The sequence below is a fragment of the Sciurus carolinensis genome, chromosome 2, assembly GCF_902686445.1.
Source record: "Sciurus carolinensis chromosome 2, mSciCar1.2, whole genome shotgun sequence".
NCBI lineage: Eukaryota > Metazoa > Chordata > Mammalia > Rodentia > Sciuridae > Sciurus > Sciurus carolinensis.
The window spans coordinates 138,688,055-138,712,540 of record NC_062214.1 but is presented as its reverse complement, the minus strand read 5'-3'; the positions used below and the strand labels follow the sequence as shown (position 1 = coordinate 138,712,540).

At 31.3% G+C, this 24,486-nt stretch overlaps 1 protein-coding gene across 1 annotated transcript in view; it reads right to left on the bottom strand.

Moving 5' to 3' along the window:
* Mipol1 (mirror-image polydactyly 1) overlaps window positions 1-24,486 on the bottom strand; it is a 328,121-nt gene that overhangs the window by 226,398 nt on the left and 77,237 nt on the right. The window contains 4 exon segments of the mRNA XM_047538984.1: window positions 2,089-2,194; window positions 3,759-3,799; window positions 3,802-3,893; window positions 5,631-5,850. Of these exon segments, the coding sequence (XP_047394940.1) occupies window positions 2,089-2,194; window positions 3,759-3,799; window positions 3,802-3,893; window positions 5,631-5,776 (385 nt within the window). The 5' untranslated portion in view covers window positions 5,777-5,850.

The following is a 24,486-nucleotide window of genomic DNA, read 5'->3' as shown; positions in this document are numbered from 1 at the left end:
CTAAAATTTTAAAAAATGTTTATATATATTTATATAGTACATAAATATGTGATAGATATTTATAATATGAAATATAATACATACTATATAAATATATATTACATATATATTTTTTTTTCTGTAGGAATTGAATCCAGTGGCACTTTAACACTGAGTTATATCCCCAGCACTTTTTTTATTTTTTATTTTGAGACAGGGTCTCACTAAGGGCCTTGCTAAGTTGCTGAGGTTGGCTTTGAACTTTCTATCCTTCTGCCTCAGCCTCCTGAGCCACTGGTACTATAGTTATGTGCCACTGTTCCTGGCTTTAACACTGTTACTATACATTTAATGAAAAATGAGTTCACTAATAGACTAAATTTTTCAGTTTCAAAATAGTGGATTTTTAAGCAATTCACTATTATTAAAATTTGACATAACACTAATAATCCCCTTTAATGTTACAAGTAAAAGATGTTTCTTAAATAAGATAGAAGTGAAACATAAACAAAAATCTAGTTGAAAATTAATACTTTGAAAAACTTTGAAGGATTTTTGTTTTGTTTCACTTTTACCACTTTGTGTTTGGACACTTTTTTGGGGGACACATCTCTTAACTAGATTGTTTTGTGATTAATAAGAATTATACAGTAATCAAATTTTCTCCATTTTATGCAGGAATGATTCAAATGTTCAATCAAGGGGAATCCTTAAATATATCAATAAATATTTGAAGGACATGCTTAGCTATATTATACAACATTAATTGTTTAATGATTACTCCAGGAATTATATGCTATGCTCATAATTCTCATGTTTTAATACCCCGAAATATTCAATTACTTCTGTAAGATACACGAAAAGTTAAATTTTTATGTCTAAACAAGCATACTATCCGTATACAATACCATCCTAATAGTGTGTATATTTGTATATGTGTGTATTTGATTATAAAAAGCCAGGAAATTTATAAATCATTCTAAACTTATACTTGAATTATTGATATTAATATTCATGGTCATCTTGGTTGTATCTTTTTTTTTTTTTTTTTGGCGGTACTGGGGATCGAACCCAGGGCGTTGTGCTTGCAAGGCAAGCACTCTACCAACTGAGCTATCTCCCCAGCCCTTGGTTATATCTTTATGATGTTTAATTCTGTTTTCCAAAATAATATTTTGAAGACAGACTGTACTAAATTAATCATATATCTGACCTTAAATACCATGATTCTTTTACATATGTAACCAAGTTAGGTGGCTTATAAAGCATAATTATGACCTCAAACTAATCACGAAATAAATTATTTTTAAAAATTCATTACAACTGATGTAAAAATGTTAAATTAGTGCTCTCCAAAATGCCAGTGAATGCTGACATCTACTATTTTGTGAAATTTCTTAACACATGAAAACAGTATGGGGGAAAGAGCCAAACTGACATATACATGGATATCACAGATTTTTAGAATCATTTGCTCAATCTGTAACATATCACAGATATGATAAAAAATTTTCCCTTTGAAAAGACCTGTGAATAAAGACAGACTCCAAAAATAAATTTAAGGCAGTCATTTATAACATTAAACTGTGGCAACCTGTCACTTGAATCTCAGGGAAAACATTATCTCTTATCATCATCTATATCATCAGATGTTAACTTATTAATTGCACAAAACGGATTTTTTGAATCAAATGTAGGTTTTCTTTGTAATGAATATATGAGTATCTTCACATGAAGGAGAAGTATTTCCTCTCAACGAGCTAAAACAATAAGTGGTATTTGAACTGCTGGTTGAAAGGTAGAGGCACTGGTAATCATTATTTCCCCTTGTTTGTTCAGGCCCTTCCAACAAAACAAACAACCTTTTTGTGATTGGATTGACATGGTGTTAACAATGCATTTAATGCCCAAATCAGTATGAATACAGGTAAAGCTCTCACTAATACCAGTACCAGGATGTTAAAGCCACCTATTTTCTAAGCAGCCAAAAAAAAAAAAAAAGAGCTTTCCACCTTTGGCAAATAAGGCAGTATGCTAGTACTAAGACACATCATATAATAACCACGTATGTGATTCTTCAGGCTGTATGATAACACTCATCTACTATACCTGCTGCCTTTTCAGCAATTTTAGCTTCCGTTGCTTTCTCTTGGAGTTCCAGTTTAAGCTTTAATTTTCTCTGTTCTTTATCCTCTTCATTCAGTTTTTCTTGAAGCTAAAACACATTAAAAAAAATACAGATTCTTATCTAGAAAATGTCTTCTCAAAATGAAGCCCACTGTTACGTATAATTACAATGTACTAATAAAAACATTTGAAAATGTCTTCTAGATATATGATTAATTCCAAAGTAAAATTTTGATTTTTTCTTAAACCTTTATATAATATTACATTCAATTGTCTAAATATATGAACTCCAGGGTAAAAAAAAATAAGGTTGCAAGATATTTTATAAAGTAATGATTACCTGTAATCATAATTATAAAACATTCTATTACATACTTAATTTGTGTGTAGATAAAACTAAGAGGAACAGCATCATTATAAAAATAACTACTGAATGGGCACGGTGGCCCATGCCTATAATTACAGCTGCTCAGGAGACTGAGGCAGAAGGATTGTGAGTTCAAAACCAGCCTTGGCAAAAACAAGGCGCTAAGCAGTGAGACCCTGTCTCTAAATAAAATACAAAATAGGGCTGAGGATGTGGCTCAGAGGTCGAGTGCCCCTGAGTTTAATCCCTGGAACCCCCCCCAGAAAAAAAAAAATCGAAAAACTACTAGAAGCAATCTCACCTGTTTTTTTGTCTTAATGCAAAAGATTTGGATGGGACACTCCTAATAAATTAATGGATGGTTCAGTTTTACAGCTTCTCTTAGTAATTCCAATATTTTGAAACAAAATTAATTAAGATAATAATCTTAATATCTGATACAAATCTGCTACCTTGTCATATTCCTTTCAAGTCAGCACTGGTATCAGACTCACAATTGGTATGTAACAATTGATAAATCAAAGTACAGAAAATGTCTCATGCTTTCATATAAGAAGTCTTCTAAATGTTTCTTATTTTTAATTCCTCACTAGGCTTTTGTCATTTGTATCATTTTCCTTTAGACATGATCAACATTCCTAACATCATGTATTGGTTTGGTTAGGTCAAACAGTGAGAATATTTAGATCAGAAAAGCATGTAAAGTTTTTTTTTTTAAGGTACAGTAAATGAACATTATTTATTAACATTATTTAGCGCTCAGAAGAATATAACTAGATAAGAATCAATAAAAAAATAAAAACATGATAAGACAAATTGGACAACAGGATAAAACAAAGTGAATGAAAATATCAGCAGGTCTTGCTATTATAATGTTCAATTACATTGGGGTGAAGTATAGGGCACATATACTAATAAAAATAAAGAAGAAAAGAAAGTAAAGAAACAGCTTTATAATATTTCTCATTCTTCACAATGCTGAAAGTTTTATTGTGGTAGAAACTTAATCTTTTTTTAGGTACCTACATAAGGTACCCAAAATTTATGAAAAACAAAATGATATCAGACCAGCAAGGCAGAAAAACAAAAAATGCTATTTTCATGGCCAATGACTTGACTCAGCTACACCATGATGACAAGATATGGTGACATAAAGTACACAACTATTGTGTACTGTATTATTTCAGGTACATAATAAAACTGAAAAATGATGGGCAACAAAGAAAATTTAGAAGGTCAACAGCTGAAAGTATATTTTACAATGATCAGGCTTACTGTATTATACCTTTTTATTGCTGTTTCTGAGAAAATCCAATTCTTTTAGAAGAATGCTACTGTAGTCTCTTTATTTAGGTCTGGAGTAACATGATAAGGAATCATATATTCATAATGCAATTCATTCTTTCTATGTTCCATAATTCTGCAATAAAGAAAACCATTAAACAATATATTACAGGATCTATAAATTTTATACTTCAAATGGAGACAAATTTAGTTTTAATAATAGGTGATGGTACCCATGTTTAAATCTCTCTTTTAATGCACTTAAGAGAATATTATAGATAAAAAAGAAAGGACATAATCTCATAAAGAGTTGCCAATCTATCAATTATAAATTTATGGAAAGCACTTAGTAACACCCAAGACTCATGGTTGAGTATATCTGATAAAAGAATTCAGGTTTCAGAGGCTATAAATATTATTTTGGTTTAGGTTTTAGAGGCTCTAAATATTATTACAATTTGTATTATAGGTTGGGATTCTAGTTAAATGTCTTGCTTCCTAAAAATGGGAACAATAGTCAAGTAATTTTTTTATTTTGGGGAAAAGAGTATCATACTTCATTATTAAATCAAAACTTTAAAATAAAAACCTATTCCTGTAACATTTAAGTAATGAAAGTGTTCTGACATTTTATATGCTATTTGAGAAGAGTATGAACTTATAATTGAGTAGTATAAAGGAAGGGAAGGGAAAAGATATGGATTGTTTTTTGAAGGCATTATATAAATTTGTAAGCACAGATAAATATGAAGTCATTAAGAAGAAATTTAGCAGTGAGGCTTAGGACATTCAGTGTAATAGTATTTTCCATATATCTCCTGTTACAATTATACCAGAGCACTCAATCTGGCTTTTGCCCAAGCTCTACTATTTGTTTTCCCCATGTGGTCATATAAATATTTATTCCTTTTTCATTCATTCTTGCCTCTACCTGGTAAAACATCCCAAATTGTACCTCATTAAGAAGTGATCTAAGAAACAGGTACGAATCAACATAGTATCTATTTCATTATGTGTAAATGTCACTAATATATCTACTGAATACTTGCAAGTAAATAGAAATAGCAATTTCTATGCCAAACTCTGTTAAAATAGTATTCTAGAAAATAGATTTTTAGACTGAAAATACAATATCATTGAATTTTTTAATCTAACAATATTTTCATAGCACGTGACTAATTATCAAAATACTTTAATCTTATTGGTAAAAGTCAAAGGAATCACAAACTCAAATTCCTTCATGAGACAAAGTGGACGGGTAAAAGCTATAGGACATAAATAAGAAGGAAGGTAAACAGTAGAGTGGAAGAACTTTTTTTTTTTGTTTTGTTTTGTTTTGTTTTTTTGTTTTTGAGGTACTGGGGATCGAACCCAGGGCCTGTGCTTGTAAGGCAAGCACTTTACCAACTGAGCTATCTCCCCAGCCCGGAAGAACTTTTTAAAAGCATTCATATTCATTTAAATGAAAAAGAATGCTAACCAAAACCAAAGCATCTTTGGGCTTAATTTGTCCTAGAACTGCCAGTTTAGGTTTGAAGAGTAATATCCCATTTATAGCAATCTAACAGTCATTTCCACATTCATAATGAAAGGCATAGAAAATAAAGTTGAATGAGGAATAAAACCTCATTGCATTCCTTCAAACTCACCTTGTGCATTTACACTTAGCTCTTTAGACCCATTTCATCAAATCACAGACACAACACAAAACATTGTCACATACCCCCGCATTCTCATAAGTTAATAATATTTCAAATTCAGCTCACACACACAAAGTGTGTGTGTGTGTGTGTGTGTGTGTGTGTGTGTGTATACATATGAAGAAAAGTTCTCCCAATTTTTACTTTCTAGACCTAAGGTTGACAGAACTCACTTGCATTTTTCAGATGTCTCATCATCTGGGTAAGGGCTGAAGACCTGGAAATTCCTAGATTTCTGTCCTGGCATTTCAGGGTCCTCATATGTGACTTCATTAGCTAATTCACTGGATTTTTGATGCATGCTTCCCTCAGAATTCATAGTGAGTTGCTCATCTAGCTGTGTACTTTTATTTTTCCCAATACTCTCTTGTTCAAGATAAACGTGGGTTATATCTGTGTGTAAACAAATGAAACAAACATTATATTAAATGTCATAACTAAATGTTAAAAATTATTCAAATGAATATTTTTTTCATACTTGAAATGCATACTTTCCTAGTCTTACTGTAATAAGATAAACATGAATAGTGTGGTGCCTGCCATTCATATTTCCATTTTCACAGTCAAAAGACATTTAGGATAGTGGTTTACACTCTTGTCTAAATGTAAGAATAACAAGGAGTTTTTAAGAATCCAAAGTTCAGAATAGGGACCTAGAACCTAGTGGATATGACTTTATCCCTACTTTTTTTTTTTGGTACCATGGCATATTGACCCCCAGGGGGCTAAACTACTGAATCCAGCACTTTTTGAGACAGGGTCTCTCTAAGTTGCTTAGAGCTTCATTAATTTGCAGAGGCTGGCTTCGAACCTGTGATCCTCCTGCCTCAGCCTCCGGAGCCACTAGGATTACAGGTGCACACCACCATGCCCTGATCGTCCCTACTTTTAAATCTCCCCAGATAATTCCTTGATATGTTTGCTGTTAAGAAACACTGAACCACAGATATTATTAAGATCTCTCAAAATAGGATACAATAAATTAATGATTACAGTGAGGTAATACTATGCATGAAATTCCAGTATCAGACTAGGTTAGAATTGCAGTTTTGCTAAGGGTACAGCATTGGATGAGTTATTTAACCCATTCCTGTCTCAGCTTTCTGTTTGTAAAATACAAACATAACAACACTTTACTGAGTTGTTGAGAGGACTAAGTTAACACATATAAAGTAATTGCCCTAGTACTAAATTACAACAATAAATGTTAGCTATTACTTTTATAATCATCACTATAACATTAAAATGGACATAAGAGAGTCACATCTATCCTCCATTTTATCAGAAATGTGCTATATATACAAGGCAATCTACTTTGTAACACTTGGCTATCTCACGAAAAAGTTTTTTTAAGTTGTACTTAGTAAATAATAATTATTTCAAAAGAATAATCTATACTTAATGATATAACAAAAAGTTTTTTGGGAAAAATCGTACACACATACATAGAAAACAAATTTTTACTAGTAAATCAGAAGAGCAGGTCTAACATTGATTGTTAATTAGTACTTTACTAATTCATCAGAAATAATTCTTAACTTTAAGAAGCACATGAATCGCAGCTCCTTTCTGGTGATGCCTTCTCTAAAGCATCAAACTTAAAATCCTTTTGAGGCAAAAAAGGGTAGTTTTAGAATAAGAAGAAAATAGAAACACTTACAAATAAGATACTTGCAACAAAGTATTTATTCTAAATAAATAGCCTGTTAGGTATAGCCAGTTACTTCAAGTCTGGATTTTGTTTTTAATGGTAGCTAGAAGTAGATTAGAAATCATTGGTTTTTGACAAATTACTTTTGATTCCACGTTGAGGGAATGTATTCGAAGAGAGAATATACTATCATAATTATATATTGTGGGGTAGGTAGGACTTTTTTTCATTATATCCTGTTTAAACTTTAGGAACAGAAATCTTGTAACTGGAGATCACTTGCCAGCTTTTGACATCTCAAAACTCTTACCTGATTTGCTTTAGATGTTCATTCACCATCCTGTTTTTCTAGGATATGCTAGTATTAGAATGGAATCCTCAAAATCTGAAGGAGGGAATTTTATAAATGGAACTAAGGAAATCCTTTATAGCAATAATGAACCGTATTTTCTAACACTACTGTATATCTATATAATTAACTCAATGAAAAAGAATTATAGTTATTGAAAGCAATATCAAAATAACAAAAATGATCCCCAGAGACATATCATAAAAAACTATAAGGGCCAAATACTATCCTAGAGGAAACAGGATGGCCCATGGACTACTACCAACTACATAAAATCCCTTTTCCCTGCAATAATACCACAGAAACTGCTTCAGACTCTTCAGTCCTGACTCTTTGACCTGGTTGAGATCAAATTTACCATTATCTAAACTTGTTCCACTTTCTCCCCTCTGTACTTCTAGGTTTAGTTAGGATCTTTCTGCTTTCAGTCTTTTATTCCTAACCGGGGTTTCCCTTACCCAATTCCTGATATCTATATTTGGTATTTGCTTAATAGTTTTACAGCTCTCTTTCTTCACCATTATTTCACCTGTACCTGGGCTATCTTCTTCAAAGTCTTAAAGAAGACATGAAAACTTACCAATAAGAGGTCTCTTTTGATCCCTTCTGGATCTTAGTAAATAGAACCCCTTGAAAGGTTATTTTTTAAAAATGCAACAATTTCTGACACTTCTGGATTTTAAGATTTTTTTTTTTTTTTTTTTTTTTTTTTTTTGCGGTGCTGGGGATCGAACCCAGGGACTTGTGCTTGCAAAGCAAGCACTCTATCAATTGAGCTATCTCCCCAGCCCAATTTTAAGATGTTTTAAAGGTGAATATTTGAAATGTTTAATTTTTTAAAAGAACCTGTGGGCATGATTTGAATCTGACTATTTCTGGGTATTTCTAATTTTGTACAGTAATAAAAGCTTTTAGATTCCCAATTTGAACTACTCATCAGACAGCTGAAGTCTGCTCTGCAAATCAGAATATCCATATTTTTCTACTAAGAATTTAATTTTACTTTAGAGTAAAAGAGGCTGATTTATAAAATTTTCCTTTTTTTTTTTTTTTAACCATTTTGGCAAGTATTAGCAAACTACTGTTAAATCCTCTCAAAGTTTTCAATGTTCTTCCTCTCTGCCATACTGCAGTATCCTATGCAAGTATTACATTTGACCTTTCAAAATAATTTCCTTATTCAGGAACACCCAAAAACATCACACGTCCTGTGATAGGTACTGTGAAAACAAATATAAGAAACAGACACTTCCCTCAAGGACTTTATAGATCAATGATGACAGCAAACTGATTCAATGTTATGAACAAAATGTAACAAGCTCTAGGCAAAAGCTTTAGAGTATACGTTAGACATACTAATGTTCAACTGGAAGACTCTAGAGGACCTCATAAAGGTATTTGCTTCAAAAAGGATGTGTGGGAATATGCAAAGTAATGAACTGCCAAAGAGATGAGTTAAATAAGCATAGTCAACAAAGAAAAGAACATTGATAGACTCTAAGAACAAAAGAAAAACAGGAATGAATAAAGAGAAGGAAAAGATTTGGGAAAAACAGTGGTATTTCTTGTATTGAAGAACAAGATATGATAAGGAGAAAAGAGTTCTAAAATAAGAAACAGGTAAGGACAAAGTCCAAGATGCAGTTCATTTGGAAATGGGTTGATTAAACAGACTGGTAAGTTAAGGTGCTTGGAGAAGAGGACACCAAGGGATCAGTGTGCTGAAAGTGTCCTTTGAAGGAAATGAAGGCATCCAGAAAAATGGCACAAAATGGGAAGTAGAAATGGGAGCCAGACATATGAGTCTTCAAAGACTACAGATAGAAAATGTGAAACACAGATGAGAGTCTCGACAAAATTGATGACAGAGAATAGTCTTTTTATCTTTTATTTTTAAATAGTCTTATTAAAAAATTTCAAAATCAGTACAAAGAATTCCTATATACTTTTTCCCAGTTTTGCAAATATTAACATTTTATCATACTCACTTTAAATTTGTGTTTCCTTATCTACCTATGCCCACATTTTCTTTTTTGAGTCACTGGAGAGTAAGCAGCAAGTGTGATACTCTTTGACCTTTCAGGAAAAATTTCAAAGTATTGCTCTATCATCTTAAATTTTGACAAATTTTCTTTACCTTATTTGAAACTCAATTTATATACAACTTCTAAATTAGTACTTACTCCAACCAAGAGAAGAAGATGACACTTAGTAATTCTAAATTCAATCTTTAATTATTTTTCCTAAAATCTTCAACCCAGGAGAAAGAGCTTTAAGAAATGATACTGGAATGAAGCTACTAAAAACTTCAGCTGAACTTATTTGTATTGTCTCTTTAATTCTGAAAGAACTGTGTACAGAAATATAAATGTGTAAGCTAATAAAATGCCACAAAAGTGAAGTTAAGGACTGCATTGCACACTCGTCAATTTCAAAGATAAATGTTAAACAAAAAGACAGATATCCACTTCTGATTTAAACTTATCTCTTGGCAGATGAAAACTTAAAACCATTCTATTGATTCTTCTATTTCTCTCACTTGGTTTGAAAATACTCTTTAGTAATCCACATCTGTGTTTATCAAGGTCATTGTTAACTGATCTATCATTCTGAACAACTGAATATTATTTAAATTCATTTCTCCCTATGAATTCAGAGAAAAATTAATCTCTTCATAATTCTTAAGTCCATGAAGTCTGATTTTCTTTTACTGAGATTTAAAATGGAAAATTTTCATGACTACATCAATTCCTTTATTTGCTCTTCCGTAGGCACACTTTTTTATTTGGATATGAGAATTCAATTGTGTCAAAATATGCTTCCCCAAATTTGTTATTAGTGTATCTAATGCTATCATTGCCATGAAAAATCACACTGTATCTAAAAATGATATGAATACTACTACCAGGTATTCCTCTAAAATGACACCAATAGCTATTGCTAGAGTTATTCATCTGAAAAAATCAGGTGGATTGGTGAAACTTTTTTTAAATTTAGTATTTAATATGTGTGTATGCTAGCTGCATTATACAGTTTGAAGATCCCATCTCTAGTGACTTTCATGCTGTTTTCAAGGGATCATTTTTGTAATCTAATGAATTCTTCCTTTACTTCTGGAGATGTCAGTCCTGTCAACTCAATGCTAATGTTAAATCCTCAATTCCTAAGTCTAGAAAATTAACAGTAATGATACTATTTCCTATCCTAGAAAAGAAAGCTTCAAGATCCCCCATTAAGTTCAATTCTCCAATTACACATTAATGTATAATATATTCAGTTAAATTGATGCTACCCAAGAAATAATGACTATTGGCCAAAAATAACCTTTATTTCATGACTATTATACAGAAGTAAAGAGGTGGCTAGAATCAAATAGGGATTCTTAGAGGCTGGGAAATTCTGTTCTGCCTGGCTTTGTAAATAGTTTGTGACAACTGGTATCTGTGTAAACGGATTTGATGGTCCCCTGGGGGGTCAATACTGTTTACAGAGCTGTTTCTTCAGAGTGGTTGAGCTAGAATTGTCTCTAGGGATCTACCGGGTTACTCAGAATAGCAACATCCCAGCTACCTGAGAACTCAGGGACAGAAAGAGACAAGGGGATAGAAGTAATATGGACAAATACATTCAAATAAATGGATCTTTTACCTCTTAAAATGAAGGTGTTAGTTAGGCACATTTATATCTAAAATGAACCATAATGGAAATAATGTGTTAATGTGCTCTCTGACACTTTAAATGCAATTGGTCACTACTTTACATTCTTTTTTTTTTTTTTTTTTTTTTTTTTTTTTTGGCGGAGGGAGGTGTATTACTTACACCTTAGCATTTGATTTTATAAATACATAAAGAAGAAAAACCTAATAACCTAATGCACATTGCTTCTCTTTCCTATACTGTTGATGACCACAGCTTTTACTCTGAAATTGTAAACTTAATGCAATATGTTAATTACTATAGTAGTCCTACATTTTAAATAAAAAAAAATTTCTGGATAATTAAGAACTCCTTAAAAATGAACATTAGTTTCAAATTAATAAGAACAACAGTTATCAACTAGTGGGGTTTACTGATTTCTAATAATTCTTTAATTTAAATATAGTTCTGCCTGTCTCCATTCATCCATCCATTCAAAAATTATTTCTTATACTAAATATTTCAAACTATCTCCTTCTTTTGTAGAATAGAGGATTAGTTTTCAACATAGATGCATATTATATGTTTTTATTCCCCAAACAAAATAGAAGTAGAAAAGCGCATCAGACATATGTCATATCATAGTGATCCCACCTACTATGAGTGTGTACAAAGCAAAAATTGACTAAGTGGTCAAACTACCACAACACTGATACATTTAGACTTTCCATGCAGAACCACAGTCAGTGCAGAGGTTGTGAAGACAGACTACAGGGCTTGAATGCTGACTCCATAACACAGCTGTATAATGTTTAGCACATTATTTAACCTTCCAGCAGTTCCCCTATTAATAAAAGTACAATGTAACAACATTGGCCTCAAAAGGAAGCTATGAGGACTATTATTATTTAAATTAAATATCTCTTGGAAAATTATCAGCACAGAACACACAATAAATGTTAAATATTATCTTTAAATCTGCTTTGCTAAAAGTTTCACTATTTGGATTTCTCCTAATCATTCTATGAGGTACATAACACACTCTCTGGATCATATTTGAATTTTAAATTCAAGTTATATCTTTAATTAATTTCTCTCAATATTAACAATAAAAGCAAGAAAGACATCTATTGTCTTATCACTCCAACTTCCATTTTAAAAAATTTCTCAAATTTCCCAAACAAACTTCTTTATGGTTCATGGTTAGCATATGGTTATGCAGCTAAAATCAGAAGGACTATCCTAAGAAGCCAAGCTATTATTTATATATTTATTGTTTTCTTTCAGGAAATGCCAGCAAATATGTGGAAAAATCTTTCAGAAACCTTATATAATATTTTCTTATTAAAATATTCAGAAGACATGGAAATGGAAAATAAATGATATCTAATTCAATAACAAACAACAAAAGGAAATACTTAAGAAGGTTAAAATTTGTAATTAACACATTATTTTAATAAAGCATGAGATTGTAAAATTAGTATATAAGAAGTAATAATATTTTGAAATTTAAAAATTCAGATATAGGGAAAAATTCTGAAAGAAAACTCAGTCCTGTAGAAAGTTTGTTTCTATGAATTCAATCTCAAGACAGGTAAATGATAACTCTAAATTGCATAATTCTGTTACATAATTTTAGTATTCTCTATATTAGCGCATGATATTTTTAATTATAATCAAGATCACAGCAAGTAGATCACAGTCTGCTATCCTTCAGAGAAATCTAATTTAGAAATCTCAGGAAATTAGGTAATTTTTGACCTTTGTCTTAAAAAATGCAAACTTGTTACTTGGATACTGTACACCAACTCTTTCAGGGCTTTGTTTTTCTGGCTTCAATGGGAATAAGATAAACAAAACTATAATTTTCATTTCAGGTTTTCTGCATACTTAATATCCTTCATAAAGACTGCCACTATACTGCTAGGCTGTCTCCATTAACATCAAAAATGCAATTGTAACATATCTTTTTGTTTCGTCTATTTTTAAATCTCATCACTAAGTTAATCACCAACATGTTGTTAGACACATAATAGAAGAATTACATAGATGTAGTCTCTACAGCTTACGGTCTTATTTTTATATTTCTCCCCCGCCCTTTTTTATTTGGTTGTAAGCTTCCAATACACTCATCTTCCTAAAACAGAAAAATATCAATAGATATATTAGATTGTTTAATTCACTGAAATAAAATGAGTTAACAAAAGCAAATACTGATATATCATTTAAAAGATACATGTACAGCAAACAAGCATTAAAATGAATACTTAATATTTAATACCTATTTAGAATTAATTTGGTGCCAAACAGAATGTTAAGGTAAACAAACAACAAAAAAAGTGCATTAGCTCTCAGGTGAGATGAAAAAAGTGTCAGGGAGGCAGGCAAGAGTAACACTTTCGAAGAATTAACCAAATGCTGGTGGCAGAATGGGAATGATCCTAGTGATATGCTCAGTCATCCAGATCAGTACAATTCTGAGATATATTGTGCAAGTTATTCATATAATTTCATATTTTCTAGTAAGTATGTTAAACAAGAAATAAAAAAACTATTTTTTCTGTTAACATGTAATATAAAAATCATTTTGAGAAATTTTACAATTCTTTCCTGTACTGATAGCAGATCTCAGGTTAGATTAGCCACCTGTGGCTAGTGGTTACCATTCTGAATAGCACAGATACAGTTCTAATAAGGCACATTGTAAATATATTGAAGGGAAATAGAAAACATGGGAGAGTAGAGACTAGATGTAGGTATAAGAGATTGAAATAATCTTTTACAAAGGTTTGTAAAGCCAGAAAATCAAGAATCCTGTCAATACCATATAACTTGTTTATTTGGACATTAGGGTCAGGTAAAATAAACTGTATCCTTTGTACTCCTATATGTGATTGTATATCTAGATAAACACAGAAATCAAAAGAAGTGGTGAGGTGATTTTATCTCTGATTATAATAATCCAACAACGATGTACCCCATTTGCTCTACTGGAAGTGTGTTGTTTTATTATTTAAAAACCTATGTAAAATGGTGGTACTACTCCAAATTTTTAAAAAGTTTTTGTTCATCTCTCCATGTCTAAAACAGTCATGAACACAATATTTATTCTGATGGGAAAAAGTTCAGATATCTGTTTAAGAACTACTAAAAGGATATAAACATTTTTTGAAATTCTATCATAATGTTTAAAAATATTCAGTTTCAACATCCTACTACATGAAGGCAATGAACACAGTAAAATAGTATAGTCTAATGTTTAGACTAACTAGTTACTTATGAACATATCACATAAGCTGAAGTTCTGTAAAACTTATATTACCTGATTTAAAATATTAAAAGCATTATTTAGGTTGAAATGATTATGAAAACTATCCTAAAATTTAATTAACATAACAGTAAATCTTTATTCTTTTTCTTTCCCAGTGACATGAGTGATCTGGCTCTTTATAAGAGATTTCTAATCTTTGTAGCCTTCTCAGGTTTTCCTATCATTAGGATAATTTATAAAGTAATTAAAAATATAAATGAACCGAGCAAGTTAAATTTCTACAACTGCAAGTAAAATAGGTTTAATAAGTACATATTTTTATTTAAGTACAAACATACAACAATTGTCTATGAACTCAACAATTTCATAAATCATTTATGGAAGACAAATTTTCCAGTAGTGTTAAGAGGGGAAAAAAAAAAGATGCTCTTTATATGTGTCTTTCATTTTGTTTAAGAACATCTTTAGATTCAGAAAACAAAGCAGAAGAATCACCAGTCAGACACTAAGCAGGAATCACTGAAACATAATGTTAGTTCTAATGGATGGATGATTGTGTTTGGTCTTTTGAAACTTTGAAGTATAGGTAAGTCTTGATCACACAAATTAATAAATCCTAAAGCTGGAGTTAACAATAACCATTACACCCAAATTCTGCAGCTTAGCCCAGCCAATTTTTCAAAAGGTCAGGTTGTGAACTGGAGAAGATCAGGGAGGTCCACCGCATAGCTTTGTTGCCAGGCATCTCTCGTCTGGATTGTTGCAGGCATTTATTAGTATTCGTCAGCAGACTCAACAAAGCAAACAAGAAATTCAAGCACGAATAATAAAATGAAATGCTGCTATATAACCCTTTGTCATTCTGCAAATATGGGACTTTTTAGCTACATTGTTCCTAAACCTGGGTTACTACTTTAATTTTTCTCCACAGTGCTGACTGAATGAGTATGCATGTGTGTTAAATGCAGAGCTCCCCTAACAACTGCAGGACTGCCATTTAATCTGTTGGTAGATGGACCATTTCCTGTGGGAACCCTAGCTATGATTTCCAGATCCACCAAATAAATCTCAGATTAAGATTCCAAATGAAACCTGCCTTTGGCAGATAAAAAATGTCAAGATGGATATAAACAGTAAAATTATAAATTATCTAGGTGTTGCATGACAAACCAATGCTCAATTTTTTTTGTTGACATGTGCCCAGATATCAAAACTATATGAGACATTCATCAAATGTCACACTTTCATAATATTGGAGGCATCATTAAAACTGTTTGACTAAGGACCTCAAAGTGTTTAAGCAGTAGCTCAAAAGTATATTTGTGCAAAGTAGAAGAATAAATTTACATATCAGCAGCAGCTCATAAGGGATGGGTAAATATTCTGTTTATCTCTCATTGTAATTCAGGTTACTTTAAATACAAGGTTTTAGGAAATCATTATACTCTATATGGCATCATTACATAACTTTCTATGCAAATGATATGTTTTATTCAAATTCACCACTTGTCAAAAAAAAAGCATAAGAGGAAAAGGTAGAGGTGTTATTTCATTAGTCAACTGTGACTTCGGAACTAGAACCTTGTTCGTCCATTACACTATACCATCATCAGTCCCTGGTTGGAGTTGGCATTTAAAACTTTTTAAAAAGCATTAGCCTGAAATTAAAAAAGTCTCAGAAAAGTAAATTTGTTTTTTGATAATGTGTTCATTTCAAATGACTTGGGGGAAGGGTACAGACTTTTAAAAAGAAAAAAGGTAATAAAGGGCGAATACAGAACATCTCAGCTAGCAAATGACCTATTAAAAATGCAGAGGAAGTCTCTAATGTTACTTTCCACTGCATTCTCATGAGATCGAGGACTCCCTTTTTTAATGAAAAAAAAATTTTCTTTTGGTCTTTGCTCTTCTTACCTGGACTAATGTACCCTTGTCCTTGTCTTAAATACTATATTGGATGATTATAAAACACAGGCAATAAAGGGTTCTGAAAAGAAACAATCAGCTTTGCTGAACTGTGGCTTTTTTTTTTTTTTTTTTTTCTAACTTTCAACTTCTAAAAGTAACTGAGTTTGTGGCTTCAGACTTTACATTTTACAAAGTTGGGTTCTAATAAAAATTTATAAATCATCTATTTAAAAACAGGGTTCTTTCAAATTACAATTTCTTCAAACTTACAGTAATCTGGGGAAAGGATATAGAATATGTTACTTCACATTCCAAAGCTTAAGAATCTGTATATAAACCTGAAAATTTAAGTACTACATATTTGTTCTGTATTTCCTATCATATTTCTTTCCACATATTCGTTGGTTCAAAGAAACTAAATAAACTCTACTAATAACTAAGCTAAATAAACTCTACTTACATTCCAATCTGCTGAAGACTGATATTAATTTAAAATTTTTAATTTTCCAAGGTAAGGGAGGATATTAATTAAAAAAAGAAATAAGTGGTATTTGTGTTTAACTTGATTATATTTTTTTACTAAAAATGCTCAAATCAATGAACATTGTTAGTTATGTTAGTTATCAAATTATATTAGGTACAGACAGCAAGATTGTATTAAAAAGGAGGATTTAATTGTTAATTTAAAAAATACTGAAATAGCAAAAGCTTATACTATAATTTCTATGCACCAAGTATAATTTTATCAGTATAAAATGCTTAGTTTTTACTTTTTACCCATTAGTACGCCAATTTTAAAATATTAAGATGTTATATATAAAAACGAATCATTCAAAAAATAAATGTGAAAGTCAAAATATGATTTTTAAAAACAATGATTTTTACCTTGCCATTTTATCAGTAAAATTTTCCCATTTGACAAAGAATTATCAATTTCACCCAAAAAATTACAAAAGATTTTTTGGGGGGCGTACTGTGAGCTGACCTATTGTCCACTCAGCTATACCCCAGGCCCTTAGAATATTTTTAATCCAATCACTGAAACTATGAGATAATGTACTTAACCAATTTTAAAAATTTGAAGCTGATTTGTTTTTTGCCTTTTCACATTCCCTACAATAAGCAAAACACAAAGAAAAATAGTATATAATACTCTCCCCCAAAGATAATAATGCCCTACATGATAGAAGCCAAACAACTAAAAGTTGAGGTATTTAGTGAAATCCTCCAAAAAAAATTTTTTTTTCTACTAGATTTATTTATAACCAAAAAGCAGGGAGAAAATAAATCCTAAAATATATAATTTTGGCATTTAGGAAACATTTCTTGAAAAGCATTATGAATACCTTTAAATCCAGGAAGTCACATCAGTCTTGCTTTACAATCAACCAGGACCGATTGACTCTGCAAATAGCCTTAAATTCACCCTATATTCTAGTGTATACTTATCTTCTAAAACAAAAAAATGCCAATGCTTTGAATTTTATAGTAATCATATTAAGAGACCACAACCGTGATTTTATATAAACTGAAATTCCAATTTCTAGAAAGTTAAAGATTTAATATTATAATATTAAGATTTGTGTGGTACACATTCCAGGAAATATTCTGTTCTACAAGCCCGTAAGTGAAAATGAATGAGGATATTTATTGAATAGCACAGAATCCCATGGAAAAAGAATTTTAAATGAAGCAAAAAGACTTTTGGTAAATTCCAGTAGTTTTTCCTATTTCTAAAAAGCACTTCATATTCTATGACAAAAATAAATTTGAAAGTGCTTGTATAAGTGGAGTTGATATACCTTTGAACCAAAAAAGTAAGTCACAGGTTCTACAAAAAAAGAGTCATACCAATAGAATAGAATGAGAGAAGGTTCTATTAAAATAAAAATTATCATTTTATGTTCATTCTTAGTAATGATCATTTCTATAAAATGGAAGATCAAAAATACACTGAGAATTTCACATAAAGAACTATAGCCTGAACAGATTCAGAACACTTTAAATTTGGGGAAGGAAGGTGGGAAGGGAGGAAAGGAAAGAGAAGGGAAGGGAAGGGTGAAATAAAGATTGATTCCTATCATCTTACAAACTTTTCCCATATTAAGAATTTATGGGTAAGTTCATGGACTGTAACAAATGTACCATGATGATGTGGAATTTTGATGGTGAGGGAGATGGTGCATTATGGGGGAAGGTGAATAAGGGAACTCTGGAGTTTTCTCTCAATTTTGCTGTGAACCATGAAGTATTCTAAAAATACTACCTAAAGCTAATTTTTAAAAGAAATATATGGCATAAATTCACCAATGTGAAGTATTCATATCAGCAATTACATCTAAAACACAGTTCGTAACAAATATTATATAACCAGCTAGAAAATTAAGTTGCCCTTGTAATTATTTTTTGTTTTTTCATTCCATTTTTCTACTGAGACCAAGAGTAATAACAGAATCATTCATGGTAAGCTTAAATAATAAAGAAACCCAGAATCCGATTTTAATAAACCTATTTAAAATAAAAGAAAAAATTTAATAAAAGAGTACAACCTGCATCATTATTCTAGGAATAGCCTCAGAATTTCCCCAGGAAACGAATCAATTCTTGTTGGCCAGCTGCCAGGACCCTACCACCACTCTCAAATATTCTAGATGGTCATGTATGAGAAGCCACTAGCACTCTATTAATCTAGGTACTATGGAGCTAAATAGTAAATTTAATCAAATCTCAGGCATTTTATTTTTTCAACCCCTCTAGGGCATATGAAAAATTTAAAATACAACTTTAAATTCACACTTGCCAAAAGGAAAAGGCAGTCTGTGACATCACTAGTCTCAAGGGTTTTACTGCAATTAGAATTTTTTAAAATACAGCCAAAATTATGTTACCCTAAAGGAATATTACTGATTCTATATTACATTCTACCAAATATATAAACATAAACTATACCTCTTCGAAAAACCAAATTTCTAAAGATACTCTGAATATTATGTTTGAAGAGAACAGACTTATTAAACTGATAACCATATCAAATAATGAAGTTAATATTTCCTAATACTTTTGAAACTTTAATACACTTTACTTCCATAACTGGAAAGAATAAGACAACAACCATCATTATTTAAAGATCCTTTTGTCAGTCTTTGTAATCACTACAACCATCACATTAGTGAAAATAATTACTCTATGAGAAATATATTAATTCATTTCCTGTCTCAGACATTGTAGTAGGGTCTTACCATACGTCAAATCTAATCTTCACATTAGTTCCAAAGGAAGTATCTCTCCATTTCCCCACAAGAAAACTCAGGCTTGCAAAGAGTTATGAAACTTGTACCCAAGTCCAGGTGGATAGTAAGTGGAAAATTAAAAGATCTATCCAGCTCTAAAACCTGTTTGTTTCTATCATAATACTTCATTGAAATTATTAAATGGATTGATTTTCCAGTGCAGTTCACCTTCTACTTTCAAATATAGGAAATAAGCTAAAAACTGGTAACTACTAATTACATTATGATTTAGGGAAAACATGCCATTACTTACTGTTATTAAATATAATTTACTACTGATAGTTATCTAGAGCGGTTCAAAATCTTCAGTATCAATAAGTTCCTGATCATAATTCTACCAGAGTAATTTTTTTCTACCAATTATCATTTTAAATGAATGTCCATTCTAAATCATCTATTTCCTTCCTCTCTGCCTTAAACAAGTTTGTGAAAAACAATTGAGATTCTACAATCATATTTTCATCAAAATAATCAGTGACATTTAAAAGCATCATAGATGTTTTTCTAGAGTATTTCTTTAGTTGTCTAGTCTTATAAAAGTTTGTAAATCATGCAACAGTTTGAGTTATAATTTCATTGCAGAATAACAGATGAACAAATTTAAAATACTAAATACCTTGCAAAAAGAGAGAAAGATGAATGAATAAAAGAAGTAGATGGTGGTACAGATTTAAAAGGCTAAGCATGAATCAACAGTATTCTGATTTAATAAGAAACTAACAAAGCACTTATAAGTTACCTTTTGTTGAATTTTATTTATTAGAAAAAATTATTTTGGTTATTTATTTTGTAGTAAAACCATAAGAATCATGACTATAAAAGACAGTTGCTAGTCCAATTCTAGAATAAAGAGAATGATAGTTGTGTTTTATTTAAATTTAGTAATATAAGATTTTTCAAGATATTTACTGAGCTTCAATAAATTGCAACATGTAAGGATTCTACTAACACAGGCAGTTTTAGAAGAGGTTTTACACCTTGTTTCATGAGTACAAAGAATCCTGACTTAGAATAATGCTCACTTTAACTTTAAAGGCCAATTAGTTTAAAAATATGTGATTCACATCAAAATTAAAATACATAAAAGTAAAAATAACTACTGGGTTTTAAAATGTATAATAAATGATTCCTTAAATAATAAACTTAACAATATGAAAGAAGTTCATTAAAAGGTTTTTGTCTAATGCTTCTTCAAGCTGTGTGACTCTCATCATTCCTTAATTTCAATTAATAAAAAATAGTTAAAAGACAGCAGATTTAATATTTAATTTTGGTAGGCATGGTAACCTTTTTTAACCTTTCTTAGGGAACACTGACCCCTAAAGGTTCTAAATTTAAATAAGTATCTCACAATTTTCTAAATTTAACTGGTATCTAGCCCTCATTTCAACCTATATTATTATAATTATATATACTTACGGCAGATGCACGCATTTATCTATGAATAGTACCTAAACTATCTCCTAAGGATTATTGTATAGCATAAAACCACTAGACTACATTTCCACTAATAAAACTACCAAAATTAATATAAGAAATATTCAGTAATCTACATTATTCCAAATAATTATTCATACGAGCTTTCTGACCTCCATGCCTTTTTTCTTACACAGTTAAGTAAATGAATACAATTGTCTTTGGTATCCATGAGGAACTGGTACCAGGAACCCCACAGATATCAAAATCTGTAGATGCTTAAGTCCCTTATAAAAACCTGGCACAGAATTTGCATATAACCTCCTTAGAATCCTTCCACATACTTTAAATCATCTCTAGATTACTTAAAATACCTAATACTATGTAAATAGCTGATATACTGTATTGTTTGGGGAATAATGACAAGGGAAAAAATCTGTACATGTTTAGTACAGAAACAATTTTTATTTCCACATATTTCCCATCTACAATTGGTTGAATTCTAGGATGTGGAATCCACACATATGAAAGGGCTAAGTGTGAGTGCTAAAGAGGGCTAAGCAATTAATCATAAGCCAAGTTGTTCTTTCTAAGCGTTGACTTTACATAAACTCCTTTGATTGTGACATTTTGTTTCTTAAAAGAAGATAAAAGAGAAAGCTGAAACAAAGTTTTCACAAAATGGCAAAACATTATTGGTAGCAATGCCCATGTGGCAACACAAATTTATTCACACTTCTACTGCTTCTATTGACTGAAAATATACATTGAGTCAGTGTTGTTTTCAAGTTCTTTAAAGAAAGTTGGACACATTTTATGTTTCACCAATTCTATCTAACAACCTTGGTTCTACATTTTCCAAGATATCTATAATTGAATCAAATAAAAACATAAATGGTTGTATCTGTTACATTATCTATCTTATCAACTGTTTGCAATTAAAATATTTCAATAATGTTTTTCACAGTAAGGCCACTAAAAGAATGGTTACTTAAGCCCTCCTTATAATGAAATATAAGACAAAGCAAAGGTACATCTGTGTAATGCAAGTTTTATTTAGCTCAATTTCTTAAAATACAGTAAAATAATATTAAAATTAATTGTTAAAGTGGACAATAAATCTAAGTGTAAGACAGAACTAAGAAGCAATCTGTGCTTTAAATAAATCCCACAAACCCTGGTATCAAGGAGATGACAATGTGAGAATCTACTGATGAAACATAACCAGTTATGGAAATACTCAAAAAATATTATTTACCTGTATGATTTTAATATTTATTAATATCCTCTAATAAAAAAGAATGTATTTCTATTTCCAATGTAAAAATGCCTATAAAAATGTAAATTCTCTTAATAATGTTTTAGTCACATCTGCTGGGGTCTGTGCCTCCTGCAAACTACATAGGTATCTATGTCTTCAACTCTAAAACCTTTCTTTCCATAAGTATCCCAGAACTTCAGCACCTCCTTCCTTGACATCTTTTTTGGTTATTTACAATTATGAGAAGCAATTCCTCCTTGTCTTTCAGTTCTTTTGATACATTAAAAATTAATTCCTTTGGCTCCTTAAATGCCCTTTTGGTCTCTAATTTGAACAATATGATTTTCATAGCAATATGACCTGTGAATAGGGATGATAAACAACCGGTGCATCACAATTTGCTTACTTTTTCTTATCTTGTACATAAATTGAGGAGAATGCTTTTTGAGCTCCTGCTTTTTGTTGCTTGCCTACTTGCATAAAAAAATAAAAATACTGAGCTAGGGATGCTGCTCAGTGGTAGGGGGCTTGCATGCATGAGGCCCTGAGTTTGATCCCCAGTACTGGCAAGAAAAAAAAGAAGAAGAAGAAAAATATCTAAAACAAATAAAAATTAGTTTCCAAACATACACCAGTGTATTCTTATCACAAACTTGAATATAAAGAGAGTCGGTCAAAATTAAATGTCACATACATAAAGAGAGCTGGTCAAAATTAAGTGTCACACTAAAAAACTACTAACTTGCATTAAGAACCTTTAATCACCTTACTCGGATATTATGTACTACTACTTTACACACAATTCAATAAGTCATCTGGATGTTAAATTCGTAACAAACAGCCCAGAGTCCCAAGTAAGAAAAGAAATTACCTAATAGTAGCATTAACAGCAACATGGTTTATACAAATTATATATGTGTTCATGTAAGTTTTTATATGGAAAACAAAAACAAATGCAGAATTCAGAAAAAAGTACTTAGAAAGCATAATATCTTGATACCTCAGGAAAAAATAAGCAATCAACCAATTCGACATAATGACTATAAAACAATACCCCAAAGAGCCTTTAAACTTCCAGAACAAGGAATAATGTTCCTGAATATATGGTGAGGAAAAGAGCCCTATGGGGCGGAGGGGACAAAAAAAGGGAAGACTGTACAGTACATTATTAAGAATCCTATATTTTAAATTATAAAATTGAGAAGGAATGAAAAAGAAGTACATAAAGATTTAAGTTTTCAACTATATGTATTATGTTCAAATGATTCATTTTCCAAGAGTTCCAAATTTTCAACATTTTACCATAACACATTTTAAATCCTTTTTTTCCCTGTTCCATACAGATGTTGCTTGTATGTACTACCACTCATCTGTCTATTGGAGGCTCTCAGAATATGAGTTTGGAAGGACTTTCAAACTGTTTCTGTCTATGATTGTTCTGCCTCTTAGGCTGTGTTCCTGGGTCCATGTATAACTGTATCTGCTTCTGTCTGTCTCTTTGAAGCTGTGTCTCTCTTTGTCTCTGTCTCAGAGAATCTCTGTCTCCATCTGTACATCTCTACATATTTCATGTCTCTGCAGATCTCACTTGCTCCGTCTGACCCTTTCCCTCTTGAAGTGCCTCTGGGTATGTCTCAAGATGTGACTGTTTCTACATATGTCTCCTAATCTATGTGTCCCAGTCTGTTTCTGTGTGTGTGTGTGAGGGGGGAGGGGTATTTGTGTTCACTCTTCCACTATGCATGTTTTTGCCTGAGAGTCTCTTTTCTATGTTTATCTGTGTGTATGCCTGTGCTTCTAGTTCTGTGTGTCTTATTTTTCCTCTCTCCCTCTCACTGTACATCTGTCTTCTCATGTGTCTGTTATTCTGGTATCATTTTTTCTTTGAGTCTGTTTGTGTTTCTTTCTATGTGCCTCCATACATGTTTGGGTCTCTCTGTGTCTTCATCTTTAATTACATCCCCTCCCATGTCTTTTTCTCTGAGTGTGCCTCTGTAACCGTATCTCTCTCTCTCTCTCTCTCTCTCTCTGTCACTGTCTTCTCTTTTTGTATGTTTGTTTTTATTTCCCTGTGCATCTTTTTCCCTCTTCCTCTCAATATCTTTTTTATGTTTATCTCTTTATTTGTATGCATGTGTATATATGTTTTTCTGGGCTTTGGGTCTCTTTTGTAATATATGGCTCTCTTTGTGTGGGTATGCTTTGTGTGTGTGTGTGTGTGTGTGTGTGTGTGCATGTGCACACAGT